We start from the raw sequence: 26,220 nt of genomic DNA, 5'->3' as shown, positions 1-26,220 counted from the left end.
CTCTGCTTGTGTATTTAACACACAATTATTTCAATCATGTTTACATGTACAAATGATATGGCATGTATTTTGATACTTGATATAAAGTTCAGCTGCAACAACTGCTGTTGCACAAAAAGATGACAACACAGATGCACAAGTTGTGGTCAAGTCATGTATAAACGTAGTCTTAAAATAAGTCTCCATTCACTACCATTATCATCTCAAAAATAGCATGACATGAAAGGGTGAAAAGAACCTTAGAATGGTAGTTATGGAACCCATGATCTTAGTGAGGAAACTCCCACTTTCTTGTCACTTAACTAGGCATTAGTTTCCTCATCTATAATATGAGGTCAGATTAGAGATCTTAAGGTCCTTTTCAGGTGCAATAGTTTATGACTGTTGATGTTATTAATTAGAAGTCATGTAATAGCAAAGCAAGTCATAAGTACAGAAGGTCCTTTAATTAGATCATTAATTCCAATGGAAAATTATAAAGATCTTCTTCGTTTTAGTTATTCCTCCATTCAATGAGTCCTTATTTTGCATTTATTGAGCCATGCTCTGTACCGACCCTGGGGATGACATAAATGAAAAAACAGACCCAGTCCTCACTTCATGGAGCTTTAAGTAGCAGAGCAAAGTATTTCAAGCCAGAGCCAGCCTTGGGCCGAGGCAATGTGTTTGGTGTTAGAAAGGGGGTCAGTAAGCACACCAAGGCCTTTTCTGCACCTCTCAATTCCCTCCCACTATGCCATGGCATTGGCCTCTCCCTTTGCTAACTCTGAAAATAGTCATTCTTTTCAAATTAGACCACAAAGGTTGTACAGTGTCTGTATATAATCATGCCTATGTTGGATATATGCTTCCTGGCAGAGAAGAGAACTTCCTGTTTCCTTTATTAGGCTTATTTCTTTGCCTCTTAACCCACCTCCATAACTATCAGCACTCCAAAATCTCCCATTTACAACGCAGAGTGTTTGGAATGAAAGGGATTTTTAAAAGAAAATCATATTCTGTACAAATGGCGTGTATAGCTTTCCTAGGTCTAAAGTTTATATAATGAGCATAGGGTTTATTAATTCAATAAAGTACAGATTACGCAGAATGCCCAGAATAAAGATATAGCTGTAGCATTGAAAATATAAGAGCACAGGAGGTAAACATATTAAAACTTTTTGCTTTTACATTTGCTGTTTTCCCTATATTTTCCCTCTTGTTTTATCTTTGCTTCTGCATTCTGAGGCAGTAGGGGTACGGAGGAAGAAGAAGTTGTTCTTTAGCAACTAAAAGCATATGGATTGGGGGATTTTACTTTTCTCTTTTCCAAGGCAAGCCCCAGAAGAGGAGCCTGGCCTGACTTGGAGAATCTAGGCTAAGTTTAAGTGGCTCTTCCTCCCTGCTCCACGACTAGCTAACATCTGCTGCTTATTATGTGGCCCATCTTCTCTAATTTTCCTGCTAACTCCCACCCAAAACACAGAAGACAGAAATATAGTACAGAGGACTGTAGTGGAGCCCAGAGAGATGAAGGTGGTGGGATAAAGATGACAAAGAAACAAAGAAAAGAGACTCGAGGGAAAAAGGGGAGAAATTGAATCATGGTGGGGTCTGTACCAGAGTCTTGTTTAAAGAAGATATTAAGTCCATATGGAAAGCAAATTTTATAGGATTTCTTTTCCGGAATGGAAATTGAGAGAACAAAGTTAGAGGACATGACTGGAATCAGAGCATTATGGCATCAAAGATAAACGCTTTCTTCATCATTTTGGCAGTGGCCAGTTGTGTTAATAGTTGCTTCAGATTATATTATTACATTGCCATAAATGAAGTTAAATAAACTTTTAGGACATAGACCTTCCAAACAGCTTTACTTTATAAACAGTGTGAATTTTTAGCCAATATACCCAATTTCCAATGTTTAAAGGAGTTTTGCTGTGGAACTATTTGCTTTCATAACAATTTAATTCACTGTGATTTCCTGAATTTTTCATAATTTAAAACACCAGTACTATATCAAATAGAATAATAACATTGTCAGGTAGAAGCTGAATATACTAGATATATATTCCAGTAATTAATATGAAATATCTAGGACAAACAGCATTTACAGTTTATTAAAGGAACTTTAATATTAAACAGCTATTTCAAACTTTTCCAGTGCTGTAAAAGTTCAGAAAACGACATTACATGTTATGAGGACTAGCCCCTTCATTTTACACATGAGTAAACAGGTCTAGAGAAAACTAAATGACCTGTCCATGCCTGTCCAAGGCTGCTCATGTCTCCCAATTTCCATGCCATCTAGTTTACACTGATCTCTACAGTACCCTTAATTTGTAGCTAGACTATAGAGAAATGCTACAAAAATATAGTCTACCCGTATTAAAACTTTCCTAGTACGATGCCCCTGGGATTTTAGAAAGCAATAAAGTTTCCTCACGTCCTTCAAAATAACTGGGCATTACCAAATGAGCTATTCACATACCTTGCTATATGTGAAAATGATTCAGACAATTTCTCCAATATATACTAATCTGTCACTATAATTTTCTCAACCTGTCTTTCTGTTTATGCTTGTGTGCGTTGTCTGGCTTGGAGTATGAATTCTTAGAATAATAATTTTTTAAAGACATCTTATGCCTCACCCTGCCCAGAACTGCATTCTAGAAGGCAAGTGAAAAAAAAGTTTTAAATCTCTTTTCTGAAAAAAAAATTTCTGATTATAAATGAAATACTTGCTCATTATAAAAAAGATTAGAGAGACTTCCCTGGTGGCGCAGTGGTTAAGACTCTGCGCTCCCAATGCAGGGGTCCGGGGTTCGATCCTGGTTAGGGAACTAGATCCCACGTGCATGCCGCAACTAAGAGTTCACATGCCATGGCTAAGGAGCCCTCGAGCTGTAACTAAGGAGCCCACCTGCTGCAACTAAGACCCGGTGCAATCAAATAAATAAATAATTTTTAAAAAAAGGTTAGAAAATACAGAAATTCTCAGGAAGCAAGACAAATCTTAAAAAAACAACCTAACCTTACACCTAAAGGAGCTAGAAAAAGAACAAACAAAACCCATAGTTAATAGAAGGAAAGAAATCATCAAGATCACAGCAGAAATAAGTGAAACAGAGACTTAAAAAAATAGAGATCAATGAAACTAAGAGTTAGTTCTTTGAAAAGATAAACTAAATTGATAAAATTTTAGCCAGACTCATCGAGAAAAAAAGAGGGCCCAAATCAATAAAATCAATAATGAAAAAGGAGAACTTACAACCAACATCATAGATATACAAAGGATCATAAGAGTTTGCTATGAACAACTATACGCCAATAAAATGGACAACCTAGAATAAACAGGCAAATTCCTAGAAGTGTACAATCTCCCAAGACTGAACCAGGAAGAAATAGAAAATATGAACATACCAATTACAAGCAATGAAATTAAATCAGTAATTTAAAAACTCCCAACAAACAACAGTCCAGGACCCGATGGCTTCACAGGTGAATTCTACCAAACATTTAGAGAAGAGTTAACACCTATCTTTCTCAAACTATCCCAGAAAATTATACAGAGGAAGGAATGCTTCCGAACACACTCTATGACACCAGCATCACCCTGATACAAAAATCACACAGAGATATCACACTGAAAAAGAAAATTACAGGCCAATATCAATGATGAACATAGATGCAAAAATTCTCAACAAAATATTAGCAAACCAAATTCAACAATACATTAAAACGAACACACACCATGATCAAGTGGGACTTATCCCAGGGGTGCAAGGATGGTTCAATATCTGCAAATCAATCAATGTGATATGCCATATTAACAAACTGAAGAATAAAGTCATACAACCATCTCAATAGGTGCAGAAAAAGCTTATGACAAAATTCAACATCCATTTATGATAAAAAAAAAAACTCTCCACAAAGTGGGTATAGAGAACATACCTCAACATAATAAGGGCCAAATATGATAATCCTACAGCTAACATCATATTCAGTGGTAAAAAGTGGAAATCATTTCCTCAGAATGGAATCTTAAAAAAAAAGAAACGAATAAATACAAAACTAAACAGAAACAGACTCACAGATAGAGAATAAACTACTGGTTATCAGTGGGGAGAGGGAAGTGGGGAGAGGCAAGATAGGGGTAGGGGACTAAGAGGTACAAACTACTATGTATAAAATAAATAAGCTATAAGGATATATTGTACAGCACAGGGAATATAGCCAATATTTTATAATAACTTTAAATGGAGTATAATCTATAAAAATTTTGAATCACTATGTTGTATACCTGAAACTAACATAGTATTGTAAGTTAACTATACCTCAATAAAAAAAAATACAGAAATGCATATGGCAACTATATTCCTACCACTTTTTTCTTTTTTTATCTTTTCCTACCACTTTTTATTATAGTAAAATATTCATAACATAAAATTCACCATTTTAACCATTTTTAAGTGTACAGTTCAGTGACATTAAATTCATTCACATTACTATGCAACAACTACCACCATCTATCTCCAGAAATTTTTCATCATCTTATACTGACTCTGTACTTAATAAAGAGTAAATCCCCATTCTCTGCTGTCCCACCCCTGGTAAAAACTGTTCTACTTTCTGTCTCTATGGATATAACTATTCTAGGTACCTCGTATAAGTGGAATCATACAATATTTGTCCTTTTATATCTGGCTTATCTCACTTAGTATAATATCTTTAAGGTCTGTTCATGTTATAGCATGTATCAGAATATCATTCCTTCTTAAGGCTGAATACTATTCCACTGTATTTACACATCACATTTTGTTTATCTACCCATCTGTTGATGGACATTTGGGTTGTTTTCACATTTTGGCTGTAATGAATGATACTGCTATGAAAATGAGTGTACAAGTATCTGTTCAAGTCCCTGCTTTCAGTTCTTTTATGTGCATACCCAGAAGTGGAATTGATGGATCCTATGGTAATGCTACATTTAATTTTTTGAGGAACTTCCCATAGTGTTTTCCACATCAGCTGCACCATCTTACATTCCCATCATCCACGCACAGGGGTTCCAGTTCCTCCACATCCTTTCCAACAGTTGTTATTTTCTGTTCTTTTGAAAATGGCCATCCTACTGGATGTGAAGTCCTATCTCATTGTAATTTTGATTTGTATTTTAGAATGATTAGTGATGCTGAGTGCTTATTGACCATTTGTATTCTTCTTTGGCGAAATGTCTATTTAGATCCTTTGTCCATTTTTGAATTGGCATTGTTTTGTTGTTGTTGTTGTTGTTGACTGTAGTATAATGATGACTTTTATTAACATTTTAGACTATTTCAAATCATCTTTCCAAATATATATGTTTGTGTGTAATTTCATAAAAATGAGACCATCTTCTACATAGTTTTTCATCTTTTAAAATTCTGAATGTAACACATATAAAGTGTCCAAAATATAAAGATACAATTGAAATCAAATACTCAACCACCATCCAGTCAAAAAAAAAAAAAATACTGCCAGCTTCCAGAAATTCCCGTCCTACTCTGTCATTCACCCTGTAGTAGCCACTGTATTGACTTTTATGATAATGCTTTTCTTGTTGTTCTTAATAGTTTTACCACCTAAGCATGAATCCCCATACACCATACTTTTGTGTTGCCTATTTTTATTATTTTTAAAATTTATTTTATTTATTTTTGGCTGCGTTGGGTCTTTGTTGCTGCGTGTGGGCTTTCTCTAGTTGTGGAGAGTGGGGCTACTCTTCATTGTGGTGTGCGTGCTTCTCACTGCGGTGGCTTCTCGTGTTGTGGAGCATGCGCTCTAGGCACGCAGGCTTCAGTAGTTGTGGCATGCAGGCTCAGGAGCTGTGGCTCACAAGCTCTAGAGCGCAGTGTCCGTAGTTGTGGCACACAGGTTTAGTTGCTCCATGGCATGTGGGATCTTCCCAGACCAGGGATCAAACCCACGTCCCCTGCATTGGCAGAAGGATTCTTAACCACTGCGCCACCAGGGAAGTCCCAGTTTTGCCTATTTTTAAATTTGATGGAAACAGAATTCTACAAAATGTATTATTTTGTGTTTGGTTTCTTTCACTCTCTGTTATATTTATGAGAATCATTCATATTTTTGCATGTATATTTCCACTGTTTGGTTTTACCAATATTATATTTATGCAATATATTGCCAATGGATATTAAGGTTGTTTCCAATTTTCATAAATTACTAATAATGCAACTTGAACGTTCTTGTACGTGTCTCTTGGCGTACTTGTGCATGAACCTCTGTGGGCATTTATCAAGGAATAGAACTGTTTTGTCACGGGGTTTGTAAGATTAGGTAATTTTTCATGTAATTATTAGTCATTTGGGTTTAAGTGACTTTATTTTCATGATCTCCATTCTTCCAATATAATGTTTTTCTTTTAATTTCTAAAACCTTATTTGTTCTTTTTTAATAAATTTGTATTATTAGCCCTTTGTATATCAAGTATTTGCATACTTTGTTCAACTTTGACATTTGAATTTCAATTGTGGTATTTACATATATGGAAGTCTTTATAGATGTTTCTTTTTTTTTTTTTTTTTTTTTTTTTGCGGTACGCGGGTCTCTCACTGTTGTGGCCTCTCCCATTGCGGAGCACAGGCTCCGGATGCTCAGGCTCAGTGGCCATGGCTCACGGGCCCAGCCGCTGCGCGGCATGTGGGATCCTCCCGGACCAGGGCACGAACCCGTGTCCCCTGCATCGGCAGGCGGACTCTCAACCACTGCGCCACCAGGGAAGCCCGATGTTTCATTTTTATATTAATCTTTTCCTTATGATTCCCTCACAATACTACAATCATATAAATGCCATGTGCATTTTCTATTATTTTTATGGTTTTATTTTTTATGTTTGAGTTTTAATACTCTAGAATTTGTTTTAAAGTGTGACATAGGAGCCTAACTATATTTTTCCCCCAAATGTTTAAAAAGTTCTTACAATACAATGTTTTAATGAATTCCACCTTTTCCCTGCACTGACATGAACTTATCCATAAGCAAAATGTTTTCTGGTTACATCGATATGGCTCTCTATCCTGGTGCTACTGTCCTGTTTAAGGATGATAGATCTAGAACGCATCTTAAATCTGAAAGGGAAAATGCACACTTAGAAGTCTTCCTTTTATAAATTTAAATAACTTATTATTCCAACTGTACTTTACAATAAGTTCCAAAAATTCTAGTGATGAATTTGGGAATAATTGGCCTATTTTAAAATATTTTTATCAGCCTGGGACATTTGTTCACAATTTCTTTTACATTTCCCTATACACTTTTGTAGTTTTCTATATATGGATCTTTCACATATCTTGTTAAGTTTATTTCCAGATTTTTCATCTTTCCCTTTGGTATTATGAATCAGATCTTTTCTTCAATATGTTTTCAAACTTCTTCTTATTATTAATTTGGAAAGCTATATTTTTATAAATTTATTTTATAGATGGACACCTTACTGCATTATAAAATTATTTTGTATTTTTCATGTAGGCATTTATATCAGCTGCAAATAATGACCATTTGTCCCTCTTTCTCATATATACACAATATTTTCCTGTCTAAATCCCTTGGTATATATTTTCTGAATTATATTAAATGATCATGCTCATACCAGTCACTCTTCCCTACCTTATTTCTGATTTTAGTGGGAATTCCTCTAGAGTTCCATAATTAAAATGTGACGCTAGCTATTTGTGTGAAATTAGTGCTTAAAGGATAATAAATTCTCAATAGTTAGTACTAAGCCTGTAACTGCTGTTGTCTGATTCTAGCCAAAATGGCAGGAGGCAGAGTAGAGTAGTGAAAAGAGGATGGATTCTGAAGTCACCATGAATTTGAACCCTTGCTTCTCTCCTTAGAGTGCAGACTCTCTGGCACATACCTATTTCATAGAATTATTAGAAGAATTAAATGAGATAACATATTCCAGGCCCCTAGTATATTTTTCTGACATATATTGTTTTTATGCACAATCTAAACACTATAGTTTAGATTGTTCAGATTTTTCCAAAAATTTCTTTGTAAGTATAACTAACATTCTATTTGTCTCTATTAATTATATTCATCTATTTTTCTCAAAATGCTCAGAATAAGGAGCATCTCTGTAAAAAAAAAAAAATAGAAGTGAAAAACCACTTTGATGGGATACCAGTCAATGCTAAGCATCTGTTTTCTTCTGTGGAATAGAGTGTAGTCTCTAAGTTTGATAAGAATATCAGAACATACTCAAAGTGTCTTTGTAAGATATTCTAGGAAATTGTTCCTTTGTGCTTTCTTTTTAAACTAGTCAATACAGTCTATTCTAATTCTGTGGTATATTCTTTTCTTCATCTCTATGGCTGGAAAATATTCATTCCCTGAGGATGGAATGGGTTTTGAGGAAAGTCAAAGATTCATTTTAGCTCTCTGTAGACCTAAGTTTGGTGAGTAAGGTAGGAAAACAAGCCAACTGAGAGTGATTTTTTAAAAAACTAACATTGACTATATGGATGATTAAGTATATTATAATATTATTATAATATACAATTATAATATTTATAGAAACAATATAATATTATTGGAATAAATTAATAGCCTTTAAAGTATTTTAGGTCAACACTCTCTTGGATATCTAAATTCTGATACTTCTGGTTATCAAGAAATATATATAACCTTTTAATAAAAATTTTCAAACCTATACAAAACTAAAGGAAATCGTATAATGAACCCCCAAGTACCCATAACCTAGCTTCAGCAATCATCAATTTATGGTCAACCTAGATTCATCCCCCACTCATTTCCCACACCACCAAACTCCTGATTACTGTGAAGCAAATCCCTAATATCAAAGTATTTTTGTTCATAAATATTTCAGTATGTATCTCTAAAAAACAAAAACTCCCTTAAAATGTAACCACGATGCCATTATCATATTCCCTCAGCTAACAAAAATTCCTTAATGTCATTAGCTATCCAGTCAGTTCATACTTCCCAAATTGTCCTATATAATTGTTTAAATTACTGTGCAGTTATGAAACAACTTGACATATAGTTATGTTCAATTGATTTATTTTGTTTTCAGTTTTCAGCCACTGATTTTAAATTTAATTTTCTAATTAAGGTACTATACTGTTCTAAGTCATATCTACAAAACGAAGTATATTCAAAGAATTATTACTTCTATCCCTAGCCCCTACCCCATTTCCTCCTCCTTCCTATAGTATAATTCTATTTTAAAGTTAATCCTTCCTTTATATTTATATAAAGTATATATAGTATAGCTTCTTGAATTTAGGAAGGTTTGTGCTTTTGTTATAATGGTTATCTTTATATAATATCATTTCTCCTTTTTTATAATTATTTTTGACTACTGTCTTTTGGTTTCACACTACAAGTGACTTCAAGTTAGCTAATATTATTTCTTCACCCTACCCTTCCTCACAACATCAGTTTGACACAGTGTCTGTCCTACAAATATTACCCACTCCTATGGTCTTTTATGTCTGCCAACCTGTACTACCTTAAGTTCTCTAGATGTGTTTCACACTGTCTCCATGCCATCAGCAAGAGACTATGCTACTCCTTTCTGAGTTTCTCTAATTCACTTAAAAATGAGTGACAGAGGGCTTCCCTGGTGGCGCAGTGGTTGAGAATCTGCCTGCCGATGCAGGGGACATGGGTTCGTGCCCCAGTCTGGGAAGATCCCACATGGCACAGAGCGCCTGGGCCCGTGAGCCATGGCCGCTGAGCCTGCGCATCCGGAGCCTACGCTCCGCAACGGGAGAGGCCACAACAGTGAGAGGCCCACGTACAGCAAAAAAAAAAAAAAAAAAATGAGTGACAGAATAGAATTGTGATCAAGTTCCTACAAAGCCTCTCACAAGCTTTGTGACCCTGTTCAAGTTTCTCAAGTATCTTCAGTTTTCTTTTACTTTTTAAATTTCGGATTGTAATATTTATTTCACAGGGTTATTGTGAGGACTAAATAACATACATAAAGCACCTAACATAGTACATAGCAATCTCTCATAAATAAATAAACATTAAGCATTACTTTCAATAAGATATAAGAGAAGAATTATTAATTTGTACTTTTTGTGTATTTTCATTTGGTAAATATTTATTGAATAAATTCATTTGATGAATTATTTATTTAGTAAATATTTATTGAATGACTGCTATTTGCTAAGCACTTGCATGTGTGTTTTCTTTCACTTACTCAACAAGTATTTGTGAGTTCCACATGGGCTAGACCTTGGACACATAGTGATGGGAAAGGTGGACATGGTCCCTACCTTTATGGAATTTCCAGTCTTTCTTCTTACCATAAGTCATAAATTACACTCTTTCTGAATATATTATTTTTGTTCCAATAACTCCCCTCTTAGAATCCCTTGTGTTCTGGTGCTTTACTTGCCTGGAAATAATTTTCTCATTTGACTACTCAGTAATCTATTTGATTACTGAATGTTCACTTCTTATTTGGCTGAAACCTCTACTAAAATGATAACTGCTAGGGTAAGTTGTTCAGAATTTTATCTGCAACTTCCTTACAAATTATAATTTGCTTTTTCATCAAAGCTCATAAAATACAGAGCCAAAGGGGTCATTAGCTGCAAGGATGATGTTTGTAGATAAGGAAAAGCTCCTTATGTTAACTGAATGTTTCCTGTTTTTCAGCACCCCCCTCTGCCTGCCAAATTTAGCCGACTGACACATTTTTTCACATTGTCTTCACAACCGTTTTAGCTTATTTTTTGTTCCATGGTGCATAAAGTTTTACTAAAGTGAATAAAATATATTTCAATATCCAAATAATAAAATATTTCAATTTAAATATTTTTAGAGTATGTTGATTAGTCAAAAAAGTATCAGACATGTTTATTTCATCTTTTTATAAAAGTATCAGAAGCTAAAATGGAAAAATAGCAGGAAAATCTCAGAAATTTTAAAGCATTAAGTTCTAAACCTCACATGATGCAGTCACACACACTTATGTCCATATATATATACACACACACACACACACACACATGTATATATATGTTTATAAAACATGACACAAAGCAGAACCCCAATGTTAAATGCCTACAAGGCCCATAAAGGGTACGTGAATGAGTGGAACAGCCTAGGTGTCAGGACACTGCACACACCTTGAATGGGCGGGGGGCCGACTGCGCTTCTTGTGAGAGGGGCAGCCTCTTCTATTACTTCTGAAAGCCAATCTCTGCTCAATGCCAGCTGATTATTACAATGTTAGAATATGAATCTGGTGTCATCAAATCTAATAATTCTTCAAGAAAAGCTGAAAATTCAGTTTTTTATGGCAAAATCTACAAATTTTTAAACATTACCAGCTAATATTTCTAACTTTAAAAATTGTGCATACTAAAAACATCTGCAGATTTATACTTTTGACTGCTAGTTTGCAATATTTGGAGTGAAATACACTGCTGTGACATGGATTAAGGGCTATCTTACATATTTTAAGAGACACAGGTAGTATCTTACCTTCTTTTCCTGATAAAGAAATATGTAGAAATAATTACTGATCCTTATATTGTTACAACCTATCAAGAATAACTGGAAATGTGGCACTTCCATGAAATGAGGCTATTCCTGTTCGCCAAAAAGCACATTAAAATATTTTGTAATTGTTGACTTAGTGAACTAGAAACATCTGTGTTTGGTGAAGTGTTTGTTAGAATCTATTTTTTTAACTTTTTTTCATTTCTTTTTATTTTACTTTGCTTAGGTATCAAAGTTGGTATCAAGTGAAAGAAGTTAAAATTATACTTGGTTGTATTATATGGTTTTTCTCTCCTTTTTCCAAAACTAAAACAAGCTAAAAAACTCTCTCTCCAAACATCATAAAAACCAGATTACTTGGAAAACTTGGAAAACTGTGTTAGTTTCTGAATATTCCACCCTATTCTGAGGAAATTCCAAGATAATTGCCTTGGGTAGTCGCTATCCATCTGTTACCATTAAATTACAATATTTTAAGGAATTTATAAGGTGACTAGTTGGCTTCTATTAGAACATAAACCAAAAGATTCTGAGGATCCAACTTTGGGTTTAAGCGTAACATAGCACAATACCCATTTAGTTATAAAAACTCTATTATCTTGCCCTTTAAAGAGTTTTTTTTAGGATTCAAATATTCAGGTGTTGGAATTTATGCTTTATTGACGGATTTGAACATCTCTGATACTTAAATTTGACCTACCAATCTACTGAAGTCATTAATACAGAGTAACTATGGGCTGAGCTATGCATCCTTGGAGGTAGGGCACATTGAGTTGAGGACTTTCCCTGGGTGACAAGCTGTCAGGAGAAAATGTCTGACAGTTTTTCTATTCAAAGGCTCTTAATATTCCATTCCAACCTGTATGGGGACTGTGTATTCTACATAAAATCAACCAATCCATAAATCTTCCACAATCAATACCAAGTTTATATCCGGTTATATTTATACACACACGCCCACATGTGCGCGCGCACACACACACACACACACACACACACACCCTTCAAGCTGTTGGTGTTCCTTCTAGACTGACTTTTTTAGAGTCTTTCAGTGACATTCTTGATCCTTTTGGCCTAATTCACATGTGTACGTGGAGAGAGAAAACCATACATTGAGATATCCTTCTGTGACATGCCCAGCCTTTCATGCCACACTCCCAGTCTGCTAGATACTGATGGATTCTTGAGACATGTGTGAGCACCTGCTGTTTGCCATGTACTATGCTAGGTTCTTGAGACACCAGAATGATTCTTGTCTTCAGAGAGCTTCCCATCTGGTGAACAGATATGTGAGCATGATATCAGCTTAACGAGATAAGCACTCTAATTGAGGGATGTGTGAGATATAGTGACCTCATTCATTAAATATTTCTGAGCATCTTAGTGTCAAGCAGTTTTCTAGGTACTCAGGCTATTTCAAGCAAATAAAAGAGTCAAAGATACTCTGCCTTATCTGAAACATTTGTAGAACACATAGGAAAGCTTATACCAGGTTTTAAGGATTGACCTCTGTTTTCATGGTTAATAATTTTACTGAACAAAACTGAATGGCTTCTGCACCTTAGAAATAAACAATCCAAAAAAGAAATCGCAAAAACAATTCCACTTACAATAGAATCAAAAAGAATAAAATACTTCAGAATGAATTGAACAAAACTTAAATGACTTGTCCAAATATGCTGCCAGCATGAAAAGCCCCCATACCGGGGGATCAGCAAGAGTGGAACTCAAACATCCTCATATTCTGCTCCCAAGTTTCCATTTTATGGTATCAATGGGGAAGTGCAAGCTGCAACTTTGGGTTTTTGTTCTTTTTCAAAGAACAGTTCTTCGATTAGCAGTGAAAAGCTTCACTGTGCATCACAATCTGCCTGCTAGCAGGGGAAGTGGAGGGTGGCACTGCTGTGGCGCACACACTGCTGGCACTGGGGCTTCCCAAATGCCTCTATGGTAAATGATTTGTTATTTATGGATCCTGGGAAGAGCACTGTGGGCAAAAGCATCTTCAAAACAGGAATGTGGGCACCAGAGGTCCCAAGTGTCTTTGTTGCGGGAAGTGGCGATATCCTTTACCTGTAACCTCATAGCCCAGAGCTGGGGGCTGACAGCTGACAGCCAGCTGAGAGGGGTGGTGCTCTCAGCACAGAGAAGAGCCTGAACGGTGGGCGCAGCAGCGGAGAGAGCACCCTGGCCCACGGACCCTGCCCGCTGCGCTCTGGGCTCACCCACGTTTACAGTGACAGCTTCTTAAGACAGGGGCAGGGCAGGGGCTGTGGCCTGTGATCTGCATAGTGAGATGAGCAGTTGACCATCTTTTTATATTTGTGACCCTTGTGTGAGAGACGCTCTCTTCTCCAATGTCCCGGCTCCCTTCTGGATCTCTCCCTGCCTAAACCCACTCAAGGCCTGCAGAGGTGCCCTAGAGGCGGGAACGCTGCATGTGAAGGACCGAAAGCTGATTGGTCAGAGTCAGCAGGCAACACAGTTCCTTCTGGGGCCCACGCCCCTCCTGCCCGCACCCTTACTCTCCTGGTTCCTGTTTTTGTGACTTCAGTCATTCGTGGTTTTAGCCTGACCCTGTTTCCTGCCCCCGTTATGTTCTGGCCCTCGTGTAAATGCCCCTCAGGACTCTGGCCCCATTAGCTTCTGTACTCTCACCTATCAGCTCACCCTCTGAAGTTCAGAGAGAGGCCTCTGGGTTTGAATCTGGCTCGTCTCCCGCCTCCTGGGCTCACAGCCACTCCAACCTGCCATCATCTTTTCCCACGATCTTTGGAAGTAGGGGGAAATCATTTAAACAAAGGATACATGATCGTTAACATTCCAAGCAATCGCCGTTTCACTGGGACCAATGGGAGTGCTTGAAAGGAATGCCACTCATTAGCATGCGTGTGCTCAGGCATGCTTTTTAGTTATTTGGCTGTACATGTTATCTTAAAATTACTGTCACTTAATTTGGAAGTCCTACACAGAGCTAAGCCACCTGCATTACTCACCCACCGTGTCCACTGCATTTGCGGCCTTAACTCTGGGAGGCCCTGTTTGCCACTTGTAGCCTCCCCTCGCATTCCTGTGGTCGGCCACCAAAGGAGGAACAGGACAGCTGTGGGAAAGCGGCCCAGATCTCCCTGCTCATCCTGTGAGCCTGGCCAGCCACACAGAAGAGAGAGGAGAGCTGTGGCGGGGGAGGCAGGCAGTTTTGTTCGGCACATTCTCTGCTCTTTCAAGTCCTGTGTTCAGGCCAGGTTACCTTGTTCTTCTCCTCTTACACCTGCCTTCTCTGACAGGTCAGTTGGAATGGAGGTGAGTGAATGAACAAGAGTGCTTCCAGCTACATTACTGGTTTTAAGAGAAGCTTAAGTCAACACAGTTTAAGGAATATTGCCGAGTACTTGGAAGACACCAAGCTACGGGCTGGGACTCAGAGATGAATACAGTAGGATTCCTATCACCAAGGACTACACAGCCCAATGGAGGAGACATATTAGTGTAATATGATCATAGAGATAATAGTGTACGATGTGTACAGTAACAGGTGCATCTAAAAATACAGAAGCAATGGAGAGAAAGAATTAATTCTCCCTGGAGATGTCAGGCAGCCACAGATGCGGACCACTGAGATGTTTTAAGGAAGAATGAGAATTCTCCAAGTGGACAGGAGAGAGAAATTGAAGCTAGGGCAATATAACATGCAAAGACATGGTATGGAACTGTGTTAGTTTTCTATTGCTCTCACAGCAAATTACCGCAAACTTGGTGGCTTAAACACAAATTTATTATATTATAATTCTGTAGGTGAGACGTCCAATATGAGTCTCAGTGGGCTAAAATCAAGGTGTTGACAGGACTGCATTCTTTTCTGGGGGCTTTAGAGGAGCATCTGGTTCTTCTCCTGTTCCAGCTTCTAAAGGCTGCCCTTATTTCTTGTCTTGAGATTCCCTTACTCTGGCAGGTCAGGTCCTTCTCACACTTCCAATCTTTCCTTCTTCTTCCATTTCATATCTCTGACTCAGCTAAGAAAGATTCTCTGCTTTAAAGGACTCATGTGATTAGACTGCACCCAGCCAGATAATCCACAATAATCTCATCTTAAAGCCTATATCTGCAAAGTCCCTTTTGCCAAATAATGTAACAAATCTACACAGGATAGGGATTAGAACGTGGACATCTAGGGGTGGGGGAATCATTCTGCCTAGGTGGTCTAGAACTGAAATGGTTACAATAGGTTGAGAAAGAGAGGAGACAGGTTTGGAGAGGGTGGCAACTGCCAGATAACGAAGGCCCTTGTAAACCATGTAAAGGGACCAAGACTTAATCCTGAAGGTGATAGGATCCTCTGAAGGGTTTTAAGCAAGGCGAAAATTGTGTTTTAGATAAAGCACTCTGCTGGCAGCGTGAAGGACAGATTCGGGGGGACACAACTTGAAGTAAGGAAAGTGCTTAGTTATCTACTGCCACATTCTCAATAAGAAGTGATGGAGACTTGTGTATAGATTCTGTTTATTCTAAGAAACTATCTGATAATATCTAGTCCAACAGAATCTATGGATGCAATGCCCCATAATATCAAATTTCTCTCCAAAACAATGATCACAATACATGAACATTGATATTGTATCATTTGGGTAAACCATTTCATGTGTTCCAGGTGTGAGATGAAGATGTCTGTTGTTCTCTAACCCGAATTCCCATAGTCTTGAATGGCCCTTTTGCCCAAATAAAGTCCTAGCTTGTCCAATAACGGTAGCCTGCAGGCCCCTCTGTTCAGGAGTCATCAGCATGTAGGTAGGTTCAGACTGTGAGTAGGAGGTAGTTCAGACGAGGGACAGTGAATAATTTTTAAAAAGAAAAAAGGTAATGACAAAATCATGGGCAACACCAACTTTTAAAGGAGGACCAGAGAAGAAAACAGAAGAGTAAGGCGAGAACCCTGAGACCCTATGTCACAGGAACCAGAGGAGGAGAGAGTTCAAGGAACAATGAACTGTAATAAGTCAATAGTAATACATGTCATAAAATTATCAAGTATGATAAGGACAGAGAAATGTTTGAATTTAATAATTAAGAGGTCACTGGGGTTCCACTTCTAATCAAGATGGAATACATAAACTAGATTTACTCTCCTACCTGAAACAACTAAAAAATGGACCAAATCAGGTGAAACCATGGTTTTCAGACTTTGGACAACAGCACAGGACAGTGATCCCTAGGAATAGGCAAATAAAAGAGTTGAGAACTACAACTGCCCTGTTTTACTACTTAGAGAGTGTTTCCAAATGATAGCATAGGGAGGGGATTCCAAACAGAGCCAGGTGGTCTTGCTGATTTGAGGAGACAGAGCTTGGGGTTCAGGGAGGCCAAGTTGGCTAAAATCTACAGGTGGGGCAACGGAAGAGTTTCAAAGAGAGAGAGAGAGAGAGAGTGCTCCAGAAACCTGCCGAGGGATACTGATCAGTGCATGTGTGTGAGGACACTACTGAGGCTGGGAAAGAACTCCCCGAGAGGCGGGAATGGAACAATACTTGGAGTTCATGCAGAGCCACGAAGAGTTCCTGTTAGGAGGTTAAAAAGACCTGCTGACCCAGCAGAAGGGTACTGACTCAGTAGTGGGACCAAATTAGCCCAGAAAAAGGATTATTCTGGACTTCCTTAACAAAGTTTAAAAGCAAGGCTTGAGGGCTTCCCTGGTAGCGCAGTGGTTGAGAGTCCGCCTGACAATGCAGGGGACACGGGTTTGAGCCCTGGTCCGGGAAGATCCCACATGCCGCAGAGCAACTGGGCCCGTGAGCCACGCCTACTGAGCCTGCGCGTCTGGAGCCTGTGCTCCGCAAGAAGACAGGCCGCGACAGTGAGAGGCCCGCGCACCGCGATGAAGAGTGGCCCCCGCTTGCCACAACTAGAGAAAGCCCTCGCACAGAAACGAAGACCCAACACAGCCATAAATAAATAAATAAATAAAGCAAAACTGTCAAAAAAAAAAAAAAAAAAAAAAAAAGCAAGGCTTGAAAGGATCAAACTGTTTCCAAGAAACTTAACTGTGACTCACAAAGCCCCCAAGTATTTAAAGGAATACTCCTCCCCCAAAAAGAAAGAAAAATCCATTTCACAATAGTGTAAAAATCACAGTGTCTGGCATCCGATCAAAAATTAGTAGGCGGGGGCTTCCCTGGTGGCACAGTGGTTGAGAGTCCGCCTGCCGTTGCAGGGGACACGGGTTCGTGCCCCGGTCCGGGAAGATCCCACATGCCGCGAAGCGGCTGGTCCCGTGAGCCATGGCCACTGGGCCTGCGCGTCTGGAGCCTGTGCTCCGTGACGGGAGAGGCCACAGCAGTGAGAGGCCCGCTTACCGCAAAAAAAAAAAAAAAAAAAAAAAAAAATTAGTAGGCGGGCTTCCCTGGTGGCGCAGTGGTTGAGAGTCCGCCTGCCGATGCAGGGGACGTGGGTTCATGCCCTGGTCCGGGAAGATCCCACATGCCGCGGAGCGGCTGGGCCCGTAAGCCATGGCCGCTGAGCCTGCGCATCCGGAGCCTGTGCTCCGCAATGGGAGAGGCCACAACAGTGAGAAGCCTGCGTACCAAAAAAAAAAAAAAAAAAAAAAAAAAAAAAATTAGTAGGCATGCAAAGAAGCAGGAAAATATGACCTATAATGAGAAGAATCAATCAATGGAGTAGACAAGGACATTAAAACAGCTATTATATATATTTTGAATGTAGGGGGAAAGGTAGAGGAAAACATGAGTATAATGAGAGAACTGGAAGTTATAAAAAGAGCCAAATCAAACTTCTAAAGATGAATAATACAACATTTGAGATGAAAAGTTCACCACATGAGATTAAGAGCAGATTAGACACTAAAGATAGAGATTAGCGAGCTTTAAGATATAGCAAGAGAAACTATCCAAAATGAAACAAAGAAAAAAGACTGGAAGATAAAAATGAACAGAACATCAGTGATCTGTGGACATCAAGTGGCCAAACAAATGATTAATTAGAGTCACAGAAGAAGTAGAGAAGGGGACAGAAAAAAAAAATATTTGAAGAAATAACACTTGAAATTTTTCCAAATTTGAGGAAAACTATAAACCCACAGATTGAAAACTTTGAACAAATCTCAAGCCAAAGAAAACCACACCAGGACATATCCTAAACAAATTATTGAAAAACTGTGATCATGAGAAAAATATCAAAATCAGCCAGAGAAATGAGGAAGTCACCTGTCAGTTCACCAGTCTAGTGATGGAGCCTGGTCACTATGGATTGGTGAGTGACTGGAAGGTAAGGGAGTGGAGATAAAGGGCAGAGACAACTCTTTTGAGAAAAACTGAAATGAAAGAGAAGGAGAGAAAGAAAGGGGTAATTACATGGGAGCATAGCATCCAAGGGGTGTTTTGTTTTGTTTGTTTGTTTTTAATGAGATAGACTTGAGCAAATTTACAGGTTGAGGATAATGTTAATGATAATAATAATAACTAACATTGATTAAGCCCTTATTTGTGTACTAGATACTATACTCAATATCTTACATATATTGCTTCATTTGGTCTTCACTAGAGTCTTATGTAATGGGGGCTATTTTTGTCTCTCTTTTATAACTGAAGAAACCTGAGGTACAGATTGATTAAATATTACTCTTAATTACAGAGTTAAAAAGTAGCAGAGCTGGAATTCAAACCAAAGTCCATTTGTAACGTACTTGACTTCTATGTGTTGAGCCAGCAAAGTAGGACAAGTCGAGGTTATGAAGGAGAGAAGGCATAACTGATGCCTGGGAAGAAGTAGGAGACTATATGTTTGAGAGCACAGGTGGATGGGTTGGACTTGACAAGAGGAAAGGAAGATTTCATTTTTGAGATTTGGGGAAAGAAGTTAAGAGTGGGTGTAGGTGTAAGATAAATGGATTTGTTGATGAGTTTAGGTGCCCTAATTTTGTTTGGTGGATGAGTTAGGTGTACAGAAAAGCTAAAACTTGATATAACAACTAAGGGGAACAGTCAGACAAAAAGAGTGATGAATCACTGTTGAGGGTTCAATTGCATTTCAGCGACGTCAAATGGCTATGTTGTTTATTTCTAGCCGTGAAAGGGAGAGGGTGAGAGGGAGATGAGGATGGTAAGGACTTGTCTACCTCCCACAGCATGGCAGCTATTTCGCAGGATCAGACCACCAGTAGGTAACGTCAGAGAGGCAACAGGAATAGAGTAGGCTAATAACAATGGTCACCTTGGTTGCCCTGCAAACACCCACACAAGCACCTAATTGTTTCCTCATGCTGACCCCCTTCCAGATAAGTTCACTTGGTAAAAGCTCTTACTGAGCTATTACTTTCCTTGGAATGTCCTACAATTTCAATTTTCAAAATTTTTTCCATATTATTACATGTCATCTATGAATCATGAACTCCTGTTAAACTTTGAGCTCTAGAGTAAATGTTTCCTTCCATTCTCAGTTACGAACAAGGCAATTCAGTAATACAAGTATCTATTGTGAAATCACATTTATGAACTTATGACATTATATCTAACCTTTTGTTGTGTATACTCTTTGACAACTTAAGCTCGGGCTTTATGCTCTATTTCTTAGATTCTGCATTTTTAAAACGTGACAAACTTGGTTTCAGTACCCGGTTGTATCAGGCAGTGTGAAAATGCAACTATCTTTTCCACGTTTATGTTTATGAGCAAAGCATTTCATCTACTAGAATTGACTCTTTTCCTTTGTAAGAGATTTGTTTTTAGTAGAGTAGACCAAATAAAGATAGCTTATCAGTCCTCTTTCCCAACATCTATGACTTAACCTTTTCCAAGTTATGTAAAAACTACAAAGGCATATCAGATGTTTTGCCCTCTCAGCTTTCTTCCAGATTCTGGGGTACCAAAGGCAATGTGGCTGTTAGAGTGATGGAAACAGCGAATAGGAAAGGAAATCTCTCCACCTTCCTGCTTTCTCTGTGGTCATAAAACCTGCCAACAGGCATCCTTGGCCCACCTGCCATCAGGCTTGGCACTACGGCTGTTTCAGATGAGACTCAAGTTAGGGAAAATACAGCTGAGTTTTCAACAAGTCTGAGCTAGAATTTGGCTGTTATCTGCCACTAGGATCTGATCGCAGTACTCTGCAGTTTGAAATTCTTTCTGAGTTCCCATTGCTTACAGCAATAGTTTTCAAGCATATTTTAACAGCCTTGTATTACTAAAAGTACTGTGTACGCATTGGAGAAAATCAGGAAACAAAATAAAAATAAAAATATAAAAAATAAAATAAAAATATAAAAACCATACATTCTTACTACCCAAAGGACATCATTTAAAAAATCTTAGTTCTTATCTGAGATCAGTACTTTATGGATAGTCTCTATTTGATGAATTGTCATCATAATCACTTCTAATTCTTTAACTGTGGTTTCCTTTCATTCTTTCAACATATTTATAATAGCTGCTTTGGAGTCTTTGTTAAGTCCAACGACTACACACCCAAAGCAGTTTCCAACCTTTTTTCCTTGCACGTCTCATGATTTTTTGTTGAAAATTGGACATTTTGGATAACACTGGAGCAACTTCGGATTCTGATCCTCTCCTCTTGTTGCTGTTTTGTCTTTGTTATTGTTGTTCAAACGTTTATTTGTTTAGTGACTTGGCTAAACTAATTCTGAAGTGTATCCTCCGTAGTGTGCAGCCTCTGTTGTCTCTGTGTAATCTTTCCTTGTTTTTATTAAGTTTGGCTTCTTGGGTGCTGTGCTCCACAGCTTGGTCAGTCATTGATTAGCCAGAGATTGTATTTAAGCCTCCTGAGCCAGTAAAGGTTTCATCCTTTTCCACTGAGTCTGTATGTGGCTTGGGGACCACTTTCAAGGTTCAGGGCATTTACATATCTGCCCCACCTTTAGCTCAGCGACGGACAGCTTGGAAGTACCCTCTCTGGTCACTCCTGAGAGGTCACAGCCTTGAGCTTTTCCACAGCCTTCTGGACCACCAGTACTGACTGTGATATTAGCAGGGTCCTCTTTGACTGTCTCTGGCCACGATTTCTCTGTTAAAATTCTGCTGATCTGCCTCCACCGGTATCACCAAGCTATAAGCGTCCTCTTACTGTTCATTCCTGTGATAGCTATTGGTTTGTTTGTTTGTTTGTTTGTTTGCGGTACGCAGGCCTCTCACTGTTGTGGCCTCTCCTGTTGCGGAGCACAGGCTCCGGACGCACAGGCTCAGCGGCCATGGCTCACGGGCCCAGCTGCTCCGCGGCATGTGGGATCCTCCCGGACCGGGGAACGAACCCGCGTCCCCTGCATCAGCAGGTGGACTCTCAACCAGTGTGCCACCAGGGAAGCCCTACTGTTTTTGACAATGCTCCAGGGCATGAATAGTCTACACTGTTCCAAATAAAGTGAGCATTCTCAGGCAGGACTAGATCAGCCGAAGCTGGGGTGCTAGGGGACTCTGATCTTCCTAGGTTGCCACGCCTGCCCAGAGACTCCTTGGAAAGCAGGAGCTTGGGGAGTGGGAAGTGGGCACACTGAACGGCTGCAGCCGCCCCCCGGTGAAGCTCTTTCACAAATGGAGCTGGGCAGGAGGGGAGGTGGAGTGCAGCAGTTTTCTGGGGCTGCCCCACCCGCCTGAATGCATCTTCAGGAACAGGAAGTTGGGGGCAGTGGGCTCTTCACTGGCCGCCAACCCTGCCCGGAATAGTTCTTACACAACTGGGAGCTAAGGGTGACAGATGCAGCTCATGGTGCAAACACCACAGTCTCCCACTCTTCTTACTGAGTTTCAGCAGATTTTGTTAAATAAATGCCTCTCAATTTCTTGCAAACCCTTAGGTCAATTTCCAGACACCATAAATGGTTGTCTTAGATAATTTTGACCAGTTTAATTAATGTTTCTTTGAGAGAGAGGATTCATCGAGCTCTTCACACTACCATTCTGGAAGTTCCACCCCCTGGAAAGGGTCTATAATTTACTATTTTACTTATTTGCTTTAACTTACAATACAAAGAAAATAATTGCAAAATACCAAATATACTTTTTTATGAATAATAAAACTACTGAGTGTAGTTTTAAGCATTCCATAATTTCTTTTGTGTCTCTCTCCTTGAACTGTGGGCTACTGTAGGGAGGCCCTATGTCAATTCACTTGTTTCCATTGTGCAGGGCAGTTGGTGGAAGGTAATGGTCTCTTCAGCCTTAAAACAAAATACTATATGTGTTCCTAAACATGTGATTCCATAATTACCTTACCCAGTGGCTTACCTCCAGTGGCTATCTTACTAGGCTAGTGTGTTGGCTAGTTACAAGGCTGGCTCCCATGTGGCTTTCATAGTACACACATACTCATATAAGCCCACACTCACACACATAACCTTTTCCCAGTTACTTTTCTCCTTTAAGAGTGCCCATATGCAAAGTTTGGTTTTTTTTTTAACCAGTTAGACTTTAAAGGTACAGTGCCTATGTCCTACACCCTTTTTAGGAGCCAATGACAATGTTTGTGACACAAAATAAATTATGTATTGGCTCAAAAATCCAGAAAGAAAACTGCAGAACCAAAATAAATGTGTTTAATTAAATATCTATAAAATCTAACATTAGGTCAACCCACCAACAGCAACTCAACACTTAAGAAGTTATACATGGGGGGTTCCCTGGTGGAGCAGTGGTTAAGAATCCACCTGCCAATGCAGGGGACACGGGTTCGAGCCCTGGTCCAGGAAGATCCCACATGCCGCGGAGCAACTAAGCACGTGTGCCACAACAATTAAGCCTGCGCTCTAGAGCCCGCGAGCCATGACTACTGAGGCCCGTGCGCCTAGAGCCCGTGATCCGCAACAAGAGAAGCCACCGCAATGAGAAGTCCATGCACCACAACAAAGAGTAGCTCCCGCTCGCCACAACTAGAGAAAGCCCACACGCAGCAACGAACACCCAACGCAGCCAAAAAAAATAACAAACTAAAAACAAGAAGTTAGACATAAATTATATAGTGGGAAATGGAACCTCCTCAAAGGTTTTAAAAATCCTGTTCCCCATATTTCACTCATACATAAAAAAGAGGGTTGTGGGGACTGGAACCCAGGCCTGGCACCAGCTTGTAGGGCCCTCGTGAAAGATCCCAGATACTTTCACAAAGAGATGGTTGCATAGTGCATTTAACAATGTTTTCCTACCCTGATTTGGTAGAGAAACCATGACACCCCACTATGGAGACTCAGGCATTTGCATGTTCTCGGTCCCATTCATTCATTTGCTCACTCAGCACGTATATGCCAAATACCTGCACTGCGCCTGGGGTTCTACTGGCTGAGGATACAGTGAAGAACAGGGTAACCCAGGCCCTTTCCTCATGCGGCTTTATACTAGCTGAGGAATAACATTCTTTTGATCATAATAAATAAATGTACTATTACAGCTGGTAATGTGTTACATTATGAAGTACAGAGTTGTCTGGGGGGTGCGGTGTATTTGGGTATCCATCTTAGATAGAGACTTCAGAGAAGGCCTCTTTATGGACTTTTAAGCTTTTCAAGGCCTTTTTATGGATATTGAAGCTGAGGTATGAAGAAAGAGTTGTAGTGAAGGAGGGTGGGAATGAGGAATGGCCAATGCAGAGGCCTGAGGAAGGAAAGAGGTTCCTGCGTTTATGGAAACAGAAGGCGGCCGGCGTGGCTGGAGCACTAGGAGCTGGAAGACGGTGTTGTGAACAGGGGCTGATGGGAGGCAAGCAGCGTCAGACAGGACCTCAGGGGTTGTACCGAGGGTCTTGAATTCTATTCCACTTGAAAAGTTTTGAACGCCAAGCATAACAAGAGCACGTTTGATTTTTAAAAATGATCTCCATGGAAAGTAGATGGATAGGGGCCCTGAGTGGAAACACAGATGGGGAAGGGAGCAGTTGGAGTTTCGCTGTAGTCCGGCTGAGAGATGGTGTGACCGAGACTAGCGGGATAGGGAAGGGAGAGGAAAGTGGATGGACTCAAGGAATATTTTGAGCTCAGAACAACAGGGCATTGAAAAACCCAAATCTTATCTTTAGTTCTATTTTTTGATGCCATGTCACCAGCAGTCCAGTCAAGTCCAACGTAATGCAAATGCCCATTGCATATGGTAACCCTTTAGTGTTTGATGTTGTGTTATGATGTCTTTTGGCTACTTATCACCTAACTCAGAGAGTGAATCAAAAGTTCTTTTGCCAGAAATGAAAAAGGAATAAATAAAATCACTTTGTGTACCAGATACATTTTCATGTTTCTTTGACAGTAGAGGCAGAGGCATCGTGGTACAGAGGAATGATCATGGATTTTTGGAGCTGGACCACTTGGGTTTAAACCCTGACTCTGCCTTTAACTAGCTCTATAACTTTAAACAAATTACTTAACCTTTCTAAACTTTAGTTTGAAATGGAGATAATTCCTGTTCACAAAACATTTTCAGGAATAAAATAACTGATGTACAACAGTTGCTCATACAAGATGCTCAATAATTATTAGTTCTCTCAACTTACAAATAGCCATCCTAGTCATCTATACTCTGTAGGTTGTTTGCCAAACTTAGAAATAGGGTTGTTTTAGAATTGAAAGAATTTAACTCAATTCCTTCCCTCGATTTACAGATGAAGCAATCACAGTCTTCATCTAGAGAGATAAAAGAACTCAGAGGTAAAAGAACTTGCCCGAGAACTCAGAGCAGAACAGGACTAGAACCATTTTCTCTGAACACCTACCATCTTTCTAATACGCCTATTGCCTCATATGTTTCCTAATGTTTAACTGAAAGATTTTATGGTACATCCATATATCCATTTTATCTCTGCTTAAAGCATAAAGGGGGTGATGGCTAATAGTGGTCTTGTGTTCCTGTGCTCTCTTTGCTAGTTACATGCCATGGGGAAACTTCCTGGAACCAGGATGGCAGAGTTAAAAGCCAAGTACACCTTGCTGCATGACACCGTGATAAGGTATGCTCTTTATCGACGTGAAGACACCTTTACTCACATCTCTACTTCTTACTTGTAGTGGGAACTGTCTTATTTTTCATTTTCCCAAAAGCAGACTCTGAGACAAAGATTTGAGTTCAAGCGTTTTAAGAAGTGATACCAGAAATTATCGTGAGAGAGTGGGGAAGTGAGACGGGGAAGGGAGCTATCCAGCTGGGGGTGTGTTAATCTTCAGGTTAACATTGCAGGCAACTGGGGCTCAGTCTCACTGAGGACTCTCTGAGTGACTGTAGAACACGCCTCAGAGCTCTCCCACTGAAGGGGGAGGACGCTGGCGTATTTGTTCACTAATTTCCATCCTTCGTTGATCAAAGGTTGCTTCTAGGTCGGGGAGCTCCTGGCACTCCTAGCTTACCCTGTGAGAAGTCAAGCAAGTTCCACTGGCCAGAGAAAGCTCTCAGGCAGAGGCATACAGATGCTGTTGCTATACATGATAACTGTCCATCGAAGCTACAGGTGACCCCTAGAGTGTGCCAAGGGGACTTTGGTGAGGCACTGGCATTATCTGCTACAGGCCACTCCTGTAAGATTCTCTCCTCCCCACCTTTCTGCATCACTCAGAGGTGTAGGTTCTATGACAAGCCCAGCCTACCTCTGCTGAGATTTCTGTCTTTACTTCTCACCTGTTCCTCCTATCCCTGGCTACTCGCCTTAGCCCAGTCCTAATCAGCAGAGGTCAGAAGACTAGGCTTCAACGGAATAATTCAACAA

The 26,220-nt window shown here is 39.5% G+C and overlaps 1 protein-coding gene across 1 annotated transcript in view; it reads left to right on the top strand.

Moving 5' to 3' along the window:
- The window catches only part of CCDC146 (coiled-coil domain containing 146), a gene marked incomplete at both ends in the record, with an annotated part of 114,874 nt that overhangs the window by 38,175 nt on the left and 50,479 nt on the right, over window positions 1–26,220 (top strand). Inside the window, one exon of the mRNA XM_079711100.1 lies at window positions 25,388–25,470. Coding sequence (XP_079567226.1) covers window positions 25,388–25,470 — 83 coding nt within the window. The remainder of the gene's footprint in view (window positions 1–25,387; window positions 25,471–26,220) is intronic.

Source organism: Hyperoodon ampullatus, assembly GCF_949752795.1.
Source record: "Hyperoodon ampullatus genome assembly, chromosome: 9".
NCBI lineage: Eukaryota > Metazoa > Chordata > Mammalia > Artiodactyla > Ziphiidae > Hyperoodon > Hyperoodon ampullatus.
The sequence above is the reverse complement of the archived record's forward strand: the minus strand, read 5'-3'. Positions and strand labels throughout refer to the sequence as shown.